The 12,869-nt window shown below is 41.0% G+C and overlaps 1 protein-coding gene across 1 annotated transcript in view; it reads left to right on the forward strand.

The window, feature by feature from the left end:
- The window catches only part of gsap (gamma-secretase activating protein), a 125,314-nt gene that overhangs the window by 8,773 nt on the left and 103,672 nt on the right, over nt 1-12,869 (forward strand). The window contains exon 7 of the mRNA XM_084330985.1: nt 5,755-5,824. Coding sequence (XP_084187111.1) covers nt 5,755-5,824 — 70 coding nt within the window. The remainder of the gene's footprint in view (nt 1-5,754; nt 5,825-12,869) is intronic.

Here is a 12,869-nt window from a genome sequence, read left to right on the forward strand (position 1 = left end):
CCTATATAAAAAAATATATATTTTTATTTGATTTGATTTTTGTACAGCTTCTAAAGTGAGCCAATCCAGTATGTTGTTTGATTCTAGCGGTCGACACACATTACAATATTACAACTTGATGACATGTGATGAATGTAGTAAATATAGATGATAAATACAGCAACACTCATTGTGCTTCACAGCATTTCAAGGAACCGCCTCTTAAAGGAACACACCAACATTATGGGAAATGTGTGTAGTTCCGCCCGAACATTCTGGAACGTTTGTGATGATGTCATAGCAGAACATTCTAGAACATTAGCCCGCCCGAACATTCTTGAACGTTTGTGATGATGTCATAGCAGAACATTCTAGAACATTAGTTCCGCCCGAACATTCTGGAACGTTTGTGATGATGTCATAGCAGACAATTCTAGAACATTAGTCCGCCCGAACATTCTGGAACGTTTGTGATGATGTCATAGCAGTACATTCTAGAACATTAGTCCACCCTAACATTCTGGAACGTTGTGATGTCATAGCAGAACATTCTAGAACATAAGTCCGCCCGAACATCCTGGAACGTTTGTGATGATGTCATAGCAGAACATTCTAGAACATTAGGTCCGCCCGAACATTCTGGAACGTTTGTGATGATGTCATAGCAGATCATTCTAGAACATTAGTTCCGCCCAAACATCCTGGAACGTTTGTGATGATGTCATAGCAGTACATTCTAGAACATTAGTCCGCCCGAACATTCTGGAACGTTTGTGATGATGTCATAGCAGAACAATTCTAGAACATTAGGTCCGCCCGAACATTCTGGAACGTTTGTGATGATGTCATAGCATCACATTCTAGAACATAGGTCCCGAACATTCTGGAACGTTTGTATGATGTCATAGCAGCACATTCTAGAACATAGGTCTGCCCGAACATTCTGGAACGTTTGTGATGATGTCATAGCAGAACATTCTAGAACATTAGTCCGCCCGAACATTCTGGAACGTTTGTGATGATGTCATAGCAGAACATTCTAGAACATAAGACCGCCCGAACATTCTGGAACGTTTGTGATGATGTCATAGCAGTACATTCTAGAACATTAGGTCCGCCCGAACATTCTGGAACGTTTGTGATGATGTCATAGCAGAACATTCTAGAACATTAGTCCGCCCGAACATTCTGGAACGTTTGTGATGATGTCATAGCAGAACATTCGAGAACATTAGTCCGCCCGAACATTCTGGAACGTTTGTGGATGTCATAGCAGAACATTCTAGAACATTAAGTCCGCCCGAACATTCTGGAACGTTTGTGATGATGTCATAGCAGAACATTCTATAACATAAGACCGCCCGAACATTCTGGAACGTTTGTGATGATGTCATAGCAGCACATTCTAGAACATAGGTCCGCCCGAACATTCTGGAACGTTTGTGATGATGTCATAGCAGTTCATTCTAGAACATAGTTCCGCCCGAACATTCTGGAACGTTTGTGATGATGTCAAAGATGATTAAACAGAAGGTTTTGTAGATACAGTACTGAATTCTGCCATCTTTTTTATAATGTAAATTTCTCCACAATCTTTCATCGTATTGCAACACCGTTTTTTGCAAGACGTTCACAGAAAGGTAGAGAAACTAACTGCATTCTGTTTTATGGCAATAACGTTCAGGTTTGTGGGAGATAATCCCAAAAAATAAGAGGAATAAAAAAGTAAATCCAGAAGTCAGATGATTGACAGGGGCTGGTGTGAGCTGGGTAGGGTAGTTTTTCGAAATTCGAAAGCCCTGAGTCTCTTCCTTCAAAAGACTACACTCACTTTTGGCTGTGCCACTTCCTCCTGTCAATATGCGCCGGTTTCCGACTCAATGCCCTGAGATTTCTATAATCTTATATTTCACTAATAACAGTTAAAATAATTGGTAAACAAACGTAATGCTGAAAATATACACTTTTACTGTATATCTCGGGCTTAAGAGGTTATAACCCTGTGAGGCCCAAATTAAAAAGACATTAGCAACTTCAGAGGCCAGAGGGTGGGACATATAAACACATTTACTATCAAATAGCATTGTGAGGCTGAACAACAGGACCAATTGACTATATATGTGCTTAATTTTTTTTAAATAAACATAATTTTTTTAAATGGCTAAAAGTGATTTTGTAATTTTGCAACCGTGGGTCTCACAGGGTACTTTTAACCCTGTGAGGCCCAAATAAAAAAGACATTAGCAACTTCAGAGGCCAGAGGGTGAGACATGAAGGGTGCCGTGACTGAAAAAAAAGGTTGAGAAACGCTGGTATATGGTGTGGCTCTTTGTGGTACCACAGTAATTTTTGTGGCTCTTAGTCTCTGACTGGTTGGCCACCCCTGTTCTAGAACATTAGGACCGCCCGAACATTCTGGAACGTTTGTGGATGTCATAGTAGTACATTCTAGAACATCGAACATTCTTATTTAAGCGGTGGCAGTTCCTGTCATTCTGGCTTTTCCAGTAACATACTGTATCGTGTAGGTGTACTCAATAAATACTATTCGCTCTGCCTCGAGCCACCGTCTCCGACTCCCAGCTCTCGGCACTACATTACCGTCTTCTCCAGAGTCAGACAAGAAGATGGATGCCAATTTCCTTTCTGTACGTTCAGTAGAAAGCTATCCGGCTGCAAGCTAGCCTAGCTTAGCACAAATAAATAGAAGTGGATACGGACCACTAGCCTAGCTTTAAAGTCTGCAAGAGCTGTTTTTGGCCAACAGCTAGGCTAGCTGGTCCGTATCCGCTTCCATTAAATTTGTGCTAAGCTAGGCTAACTTGCAGCTGGATAGCTTTCTACTGAACGCACAGAGAGGAAATTGGTATCTATCTTCTTGTCTGACTCTTAATATTATATTAATGGTAAATGGTGCATTTATATAACCGCTTTTATCCAAAGCGCTTTACAATTTTGTTCCTCACATTCACCCATTCACTCACACATTCACACACCGACGGTGGGGGTGACCATGCTGCTCATCGGGAGCAAAGTGTCTTGCTCAAGGAGCGGGAATCGAACCGGGAACATTCCAATTACCAGACAACGCTCTACCTCCTGAGCATTATGGGGTAGAACTAGGGATGCTCGATATTGGCTTTTTTACCTATACCGATATTGTCCAACTCTTAATTTCCGATACCGATATCAACCGATACCGATATATGCAGGATTCCCCCCCCCCCAAAAACAGAATAATTTCAGGTAATTAACATTACATATCTCTTGTTGTGGAATTAACACAACATTATGCATACTTTTGACAATAAATAAAATCAGAATTTGTTCTTACTTGCTTGCCTGGGTAAATAAAGGTTATAGAAATGTTAAAAAGAAAAAAAACGATGCCGATGGATACCGATATTTTCCGATATCACATTTTAATGCCAATATCGGCCGATAATATCGGTAGGCCGATAATATCGGACATCCCTAGGTAGAACATATAGTAGCATACTACAAAAACCTAGGGGTCCGCAAAGACGACTTCAAACTTGAAATGGTAACAACAGATGAGGTACTCAAAAAACTGAGCGCCCTCCAACCTAACAAGGCCACTGGCCATGACAACATCCCCTCCAAATTCCTCAGAGACTCAGCAGCCGCCATCACCCCAGTCATCACACACATAATAAACCTCTCCATAAAACAGGGACACGTCCTTAAGGACTTCAAAATTGCGAGAGTGACCCCCCTGCACAAAAGGGCAGCAAATTAGACCCAGGCAACTACCGCCCTGTTTCTATTCTTACCTCCATCTCGAAAGTCATGTCATGTGAAAAAATAGTCTACGAACAGGTCGAAAAGTACCTAGCGGAAAAAAATCTAATCTACGAATTCCAATCTGGCTTCAGAACATCCCACTCCACTGACGCATGCCTTCTCTATTTGAGCGACCACATCAAACAAGAGGTGGACGCGGGCAAATACTGTGGCATGGTCATGCTGGACTTACAAAAGGCCTTCGACACTGTCAATCACTCCATTCTGATTGACAAGCTAAAAGCAATTGGTTTTGATAGTCTATCAGTGAGCTGGATGCAATCCTACCTTGAGGGGAGAGAACAGATGGTGGAGGTAAACAGTACTCTATCCCCCCCCCTCACAGTGAGCTGTGGTGTTCCACAAGGAAGCATTCTAGGACAGCTACTGTTCCAAATTTATGCAAATGACATGTCGTCAGCTTGTGACTGCAACTTGTTCTTATTCGCGGACGACTCAGCCCTGCTGGTCTCTGACAAGAACAAGTTACAGGTTGAAAAAACCCTCAGCTCAGAACTCGGCAGAATCTGCACCTGGCTCGCTGATAACAAACTATCATTACACCTGGGTAAAACAGAGTCCATTCTCTTCGGATCAAATAACAAACTCAGCAAGACCGACGGCTTCTCAGTTACAGTGGGTGACAATATTGTCACCAGGAAAGATGAAATTACATACCTAGGTTCCATCCTAGAGGCAAATATTTCCTGTGACAAAATGGCATCCAATGTAATAAAAAAAGTCAACAAACGAACTAGATTCTTGTACCGGATCTCCTCTCTGGTAAACAAGAATACCCTGAAGACTGGCAGGAGCACTCATTCAAGGGTACTACGACTATGCTTGCACCTCATGGTACCAAAGCACCTCAAAGGCGCTAAAAACAAAATTACAAACATCACAAAACAAACTGGTCAGACTACTACTTGACCTTACTCCTAGAACCCACCTCACCCCTGCCCACTTTGACTACCTAGGATGGCTTAGAGTAGACGACAGAGTACAGCAACTTGCAATGGGCCTGGTCTACAAGATGCACTACATGACTAAGGTACCCATGTACATGTCAAAATACTTCCCAAAGGTCAGTGAATTCCACAACCACAACACCAGAGGGAGCTCCACAAATCATGTTAAACCCAGATTCGGCTCAAACAAGGGAATAAACACGTTTCGCAATTATGCCACATCAATGTGGAACGCCCTACCCAAAGCTGTAAAGGAATGTGAATCACAACCCACTTTTAAAACCACTCTCAAAGAGCACATACGGGAGACTGCAATTCGAAACTGGCCCCTGTAAATGTACAGTAAATGTCCTAACCCAATAATACACGAGACCCTCTTCTTGGGACCAAGTAAGGTTTTGTCGATATTCCAATGTACAGTTTTGCTTGTACAGTTGTACAGTTTCCCCCACCCTGCCTACCCAACCCCCCCCCCCACCCCCCACCCAACCACCTCCAATGTACAGTCCCCCCCCCCACCCCACCTACCTCCTCCAATGTACAGTTTCTATGTCAAATGTATATACTCTCTTTTTTAGACTATTTTTGTATCACAAACAGTACTGTATTTGTAAATCTGGTATGTCCTAAATGTATAGATGTAGCAGTACTGTATCTGTATGTCGTGTATGTCATATATGTTATGATGAATTGAAAATGGGGGACCCTGATGTAAACAAGACGAAAGTCTTTCTCTGGTCTGCATCCCCTTAACAATTGTGTATTGAGCTGTACTGTATTGTACCCATTCTGCAATCAATCAATCAATCAATCAGCCACTGTCGCCCTTGTAAGCACATTTTGATAATGTTGGCGTGTTAACCTGTTTATGTTCTTCTAGTTCCTGTACCCTGACGTTAACCTGTGTGTTTGTGTTCTTCTAGTTCCTGTACCCTGACACGTGTGTGTTTTATGTTCTTCTAGTTCCTGTACCCTGACACGTGTGTGTCTTATGTTCTTCTAGTTCCTGTACCCTGACACAAACACAAGTTCTGTTCTGGAGAGTCATCTGCTGCTACTAACAGAGGACGGATGTGAGTCTCTCTCTATGTCTCTCTCTCTCCGTTTCCTCATATCTCTCTACCTCTGTCTCACTCTCAATTCAATTCAAGTGTCCTTATTGTCATGACGTAACATGTACATGTTGTCAAAGCATGATTAAACATTGAAAAGCTAAACATTAATTACAAATCAAATGGTAAATAGTAGGGATGTCCCGATCATGTTTTTTTGCTCCCGATCCGATCCCGATCATGTGATTTTGAGCACTGGCGGACTCAGGGGGGGGGGGGGCAGGCAATCGCCCCCCCTCGTGCCCCCACGGTTGAAAAACACGCGCTAAAGTGCCCTTTTGAGTGGCGAAAAATTAGAGGGTGTGCCCTATTGGTGCTCTTCCAATGGTCTAAACTTGACCATGTGCCCCCACAGTTGAAAAACATCACGCAAAAGTGCCCTTTTGAGTGCTTTTGTGCCCCACGGTTAAATAATGTCATGCAAAAGTGACAAATAATTGTGGAAATAATTAGAGGATGTGCCCTATTGGTGCCCCTCTAATGGTTAAACGTGACCATGTGCTCGCACAGTTGAAAACATTGTGCTAAAGTGCCCTTTTGAGTGGCGAAAACTAGAGGATGTGCCCATTGGTGCCCTTCCAAATTGGTCTAAACTTGACCATGTGCCCCCACAGTTGAAAACATCGCGCTAAAGTGCCCTTTTTTGAGTGGCAAAAGCGAGAGGACGTGCCCTATTGGTGCCCCTCCAATGGTTAAACTTGACCATGTGCCCCCACAGTTGAAAATATTGCGCTAAAATGCCCTTTTGAGTGAAAAAAATAGAGGACGTGCCCCTCCAATGGTCTAAACTTGACCATGTGCCCCCACAGTAGAAAACATTGCGCTAAACCTATAGTGCCCTTTTGAGTACCAAAAGCGAGAGGACGTGCCCATTGGTGCCCTTCCAATGGTCTAAACTTGACCCAGACGGTTAAATAATGTCACACAAAAGTGTTAGCTACAACTCTGAGCAGCCCCGTCACTACAATATTCCATCCATTTAAATGTTCAGTTTTAGACACATCCCCTCTTGAATGTTCAGATGCCAGAGGGCTTAATGCAGTCTGAGCTGTAACCCTGCATCCTACTGCTGTGTGTGAGGTAGGTAATACAGCAAGCTTTCTTTGAAGTTGCAAAGATTGAGTTTGTTTTACCAATTAATGCATTACTAAATACTAATGTATGTACACTGCAAGTGCTTTCCTTTTATTGATGGCAGTATGTTTTAGCCTAGGCTAGCTGTATTACTACTGTAGCTAGCTAACTAAACAGGTGCCTTGCTTAGCTGATTCTATGCTAACATGTGTTCTCAATTTAGAAATAAAGTGTACAAATTATTTTTGGATTATTTGCACAAAATATACCCATAGCACTTTAAAGTTCAGTGTGAATAGCTTTTTAAAGCTAATTTAAGAGTGGTATAGTAAACCCCAAAATTTGCCATTTTATTTTTCATTTTTGAGGACTGCATACTTTTTTTGCAAACCAAAATACTATACTTTGTACATATACCACATGCATGAGCCTGGTCTCTTTTGAAAGAAGACAAAATAAGGACAACTCACCTTTAGTGCTAATGAAATAGAGTAACATAGGTCTGAACTTGAGTTGTAGAAAAGCGTGTTACTCACGTTTTTCTGTAGTAGTCAGAAATGAGTGATTAGGAGTGATTTTGGTCAACTGTGTACAAAAGAAAAGCTCAGTTTTCTCATAGACTTCCTGTTTTCGCTCATGACTTTTCACCTAGATCCCTGATTCGTACAACCCCAGTTGGGGTATTATTGGAAAGCCACACTCATTGGCTACAACCCTGTCCAATCATTTTCGAGATCGCCAAATGATTGACTGAACTAGAGCCCCAAGAGTCGGGAGTAGTATTTGCGCAATACCGTGTACTTCGCGCAAGCCTCACATATCGGCATGTAACCCGAGAACCGCTGAACGGATTTTGTCACCTGAAAGGGCTATCGACAGGCAACTAATGGGGCTTTAATTCGATATATATATATTGTATTAAAAGATATGCACAACCGAGCCACTAGAGGTCGCCAAATTGCAGGTGGGCAAATCATCCTCAAGAGGGCCCACATGTGGGCCCCCACCTGATAAGAAGTGGGTTTAGCATTGGCCTATATTTTATGATTACAGAATGCCAAGGAGAGAAAGAAATCAGAAGAATATTAAAAAGCAGCTGAAAAATGCTCTTTGAAAAATTGGGTCTAAAAGCAACAATAGTAAGGGAGGAGATGATACAGTTATGTATTTGTAAGTCCTCACTACTAGATACATGTACAAGCTTGTCTCACATAGCCATAGTTTGGATTATAACTGAGAATCTGGTGCTAACATGGTCAATAATGCTTATTTTGGACAGACAATTGTGTCTTAAACATTTAAATTGACCAACCATAGACTCTTTTTATTCCAATCAAGGCAAGAGGACTAGTGGTGGTAGTGCTATATGATATATTATTTTATAATACAATTATAAAATTGTAGGCTACAGTACGAATATTATATACAGTACAATTATATTACTATTATAAAACAAATATTATTTGCTACACCTTAGATAAAGACAGTACAGACAATGAAGATGGAGATATTCAAGAGGGAAATAATGATATCAGGAAGAGAGATGGTGAAGAAGTGGAGGAAAGAGAAATGCTGATGATTCTATGGAGAGAAATTATGAAGAAGTTGAGGAAAGAGAATGCAGATGATGCTATGGAGAGAAATGATGATGAAGACGGTCATGGAGATGCTAAAGAAAGCGAGGATGGAAATGATGATAGGAAGAGAAATGATTCAAACGACACAACAACAAATAACTTGAATGCTCTCCTGTTAAAATATCCCACTGATCCAGCCAGTATCCAGGTACAATATATTAACTTTAATGGAGAGAATGGGGAAGATAGAGAGGGGGGAGGGAGAGATACAGTAGAAGAGAGAATGAGAGGACAGGATGAGAGAAGGAGAGGAGAGGACATGAGGAGAGAAGGGGAGTACAGGAGGAGAGATGGGGAGTACAGGAGGAGAGATGGGGATTACAGGAGGAGAGATGGGGAGTACAGGAGGAGATAAGGGGAGTATAGGAGGAGAGAAGGAGAGGGCAGGAGGGGAGAAGGAGAGTTAGGAGAGAGAAAGGAAGAAGCTCAACGGCACTCAAATGAACTAACTGTTAAACTGTTTACAAATATATGTTGTAAATAGCTTTTAAAGAATAGGTTCACTATTTTTCAACCCAGACTATATTAAAATGCTGTTTCCCAAATATTTATATTGCTCACTGAAATCTTTAGCATTGAGAAATGTACCACTGCAGCAATGGTTTAGGCCTTCAAACACTATGATAATCTACTTTTCAAACACCATGATAAATCTAAGTTTCAAACACTATGATAAATCCACTTTTCAAACACCATGATCATTTACTTTTCAAACACCATGATAAATCTACTTTTCAAACACAATGACAATGAGGTGAAATAAACATTTGAAAGGTGTATTGTTCACTGTGTTTTTATCATAGAGGTGTGGTTATACTATTAATCTGGATTGTCTATGTTATTCTAATGTTAATCTTAATCAAGGATGAAGACTATTTCACCATACATGACGCATCATAGCTTTTTGCTCACTGATGGGGTCCCATGTTATGCAGTAGGTGCCCTTTTTCTCTTTTCGCCCCTGCCCTTCAAACAGCCTGAGTTCCCGATCCGATCAAAAAAAAAAATTTTTATTTTTATTTTTTTATTTTTATTTTTTTATTCAACAAACATGACCATGTTCACGTCTTAAACTCATACTGAGGCCTTAGTTTTGGTTTTAAATTGCATATCATCATTCATTTATTTATTGTCACACAGAGCAGAAGAATTTTGCCAAAACAAACCAATAGTATCCAGCTGCAGAACGGCAGACCAGCCACACTCTCAGACCCAAACGCATTTCCTTTGATTTAATTATACATCAAATGATTTATGAAGTAAACTTTTCACCTGGATAACGTCAACATTCAGGGTGAATGTAATGTGAAAAATTGCGATAAAAAAAAAATTATAATAATATTTGGGTCTGAGAGTGTAAAAAAATAATTTGGGTCTGAGAGTGTGGCTGGTCTGCCGTTCTGCAGCTGGATACTATTGGTTTGTTTTGGCAAAAATGTTTTGAAATTTCTCATCTCAGATTAACACTTTGATTGCCTAAGGCTAAATTCATGATATACCATCCCTTGCCAGCTCTATTTGTCTATGGAAAAGTTCCCCTTCTTTGCAGGGCTATAACTTTTTAAATTCTATTGCTAAATTGCCATTATTAGGGCCCATTCAAGGTCCTATATGTATTGTTCATTGTGTAGCAACGTTAAACTTTTTCATTCACATATTCATAGTAAAATATGGTCTAAAGTATAAGTATGTTTTCATCTCTTTCTGCAGCTTTCTCCAGAACGTGATTTATAGCCCCAAATGCATTATATTGATGATGAAATACAGTTTGGTAGGAATCTGTGCAAGATAAAAAATTTCAATTGGACGTACTTCTAGAAGTTTCTACGTATCATCTGATGATGACCGGATGGGCGGGGGATCGTTTATAATTCCGTGGGCAGCGTTATATCATTCATCTAGTGTGGGTGATATGATCATCAGAGCAGTTTATATCGAACACGTTCAAAAATAACGCTGAATCTTACCGTATCTTCCTCGCGCCGTTGGACGATGAGCGTGGAACTGAAATATTCCTATTATGGGATGTAGAAATACGCGATCTATTTCCAGGTTGTATAATAGTATATACGTCCAAATCATGTTGTTTATGGAGTTATTGGCAACGGATCGCTATGTATTGTGTCGAGATCGAGTCCCGGGACCTATAGAGAGTGCCCGGAAGTAATATGGACGATCAGCACTTCAACCACATAACTTCCTGTTTGGCGCTTCTGCCGATCGGCCACCAGATGGCGCTCTTGAACCGCTAGAGGTTTGAGAGGAGCTCAGAACTGTGTGTGAAGGCTGCGGATGGAAAATATGATTCCGATCACAGATTTTTGAAATATTGATATTAAAGACGAGTTACGGCGTCCTCGGCAACTTGAGCATGGCGGGGAAGGACGCCTAAACACGTTTTTTAAAGTGTTAACACTTTGACTGCCATGAAACGTCTTTAGACGTCTTTGCTGGCCATGCTAAAGTTGCCGGAGGACGCTGTACAGCGTCCTTATATCAATATTTAAAAAATCTGCGATCGGATTCATATGTCCCCTCCGCTGGCCTGAGATCCACCAGCAGGACCCACTGAGCTCTCTGGCGGTTCAGGAGCGCCATCTGGTGGCCGATCGGCGCAATCGCTTAACAGGATGTGCCATAGAAGTTGTGCTAGACGTCCGTAGTACTTCCGGGTACTCGCTATAGGTCCCGGGACTCTGGCTCGTCACGCTACACAGTGATCGATTGCCAATAACTCGATAAACAACATGATTTGGACGTATATACCATTATACAAGCTGGAGATGGACCGGGTAAATTTACATCTCATAATGATAAGACTTCTACTCTACGATGATCGCCCAACGGCGCGCGGAGACTGGGGTGAGTTTCAGCGTGTAACGTTACCGTCTTCGATACTAACTGCTATTATCAACATTTGACCCACATTAGATGATTGGTATAACGCTGCCCACGGAATTATAAACGCCCCCTAGCCCATCCGGTCAACATCAGATGACGTGTAGTAACTTCTAGAAGTACGTCTAGTTGGAATTTTTTATATCGCGCTGATTGCCATAAAACTGTATTGCATCATCAATATAATGCATTTGGGGCTATAGATCACGTTCTGGAGAAAGCTGCAGAAAGAGATGAAAACATACTTATACATTAGACCATACTTTACTATGAATATGTGAATGAAAAAGTTTAACGTTGCTACACAATGAACAATACATATAGGACTTTGAATGGGCCCTAATAATGGCAATGTAGCAATAGAATTTAAAAAGTTATAGCCATGCAAAGAAGGGGTACTTCTCCATAGACAAATAGAGCCGGCAACCTATGGTATATCATGAATTTAACCCAAGGCAACCAAAGTGTTAAGTGTCGGTCAGAAACACTTGTTGTTTTTAAGCACAGGAGGTAGAACAGAAAAAGTCACTGGTAATCTTGGACTTTGAAATACTCTCATACGTTTGTTGTAAAACGGTTTTATGTACTTCTCGATCACCCTGCCATATTATTTAACCTTGACTGTTTTTACAAAGAGTCTTCTTCCTATTCTTTCTCTCTCTGCTCTTCTCTCACGTTGAATCATACCTAGACATGATCGTGGTACCAGGTGTAAATGGTATCTGGTTGAATCTAGCTTCGTCGACTAACAGTCATAGGACTTTGTTGACTCAATTGTTCCCTGATTGAATTGACAAATCTGTAAAATGAGAGTTTCCCCACATGCAATAATGCAGAAGGGCCTCTTTAAGTCCAGTGCTTATCATTTCCCAGGAAATAACTCATTCAGCGTGGAGAAAAGACACACGTTAAAGACGCACATTAAAGACACGTTAAAGACACACGTTAAAGACACATTTTAAAGACACACGTTAAAGACACACTTTAAAGACACACGTTAAAGACACGTTAAAGACACGCGTTACATACACGTTTTAAAGACACACTTTAAAGACACACATTAAAGACACACGTTAAAGACACACGTTAAAGACACACATTAACGACACACTTTAAAGACACATGTTAAAGACACACTTTAAAGACACACATTAAAGACGCACGTTAAAGACACACGTTAAAGACACACTTTAAAGACACACGTTAAAGACACACGTTAAAGACACACATTTTTTTTTTTGATCCACTTTTTCTCCCATTTTTCCATATTTTCTCCCATCCCAATTTCGTATCATCCAATTCAACCCTCCCCTGTCACGAACGCTGTTTCTTGCCTCCCACAAGCCGGCTGCAATGTGGACTAAGTCATACATAGCACAAGTCCCCTCCGGTACTTG

The sequence above is a fragment of the Notolepis coatsorum genome, assembly GCF_963971535.1.
Source record: "Notolepis coatsorum genome assembly, chromosome: 15".
Classification (NCBI taxonomy): Eukaryota; Metazoa; Chordata; class Actinopteri; order Aulopiformes; family Paralepididae; genus Notolepis; species Notolepis coatsorum.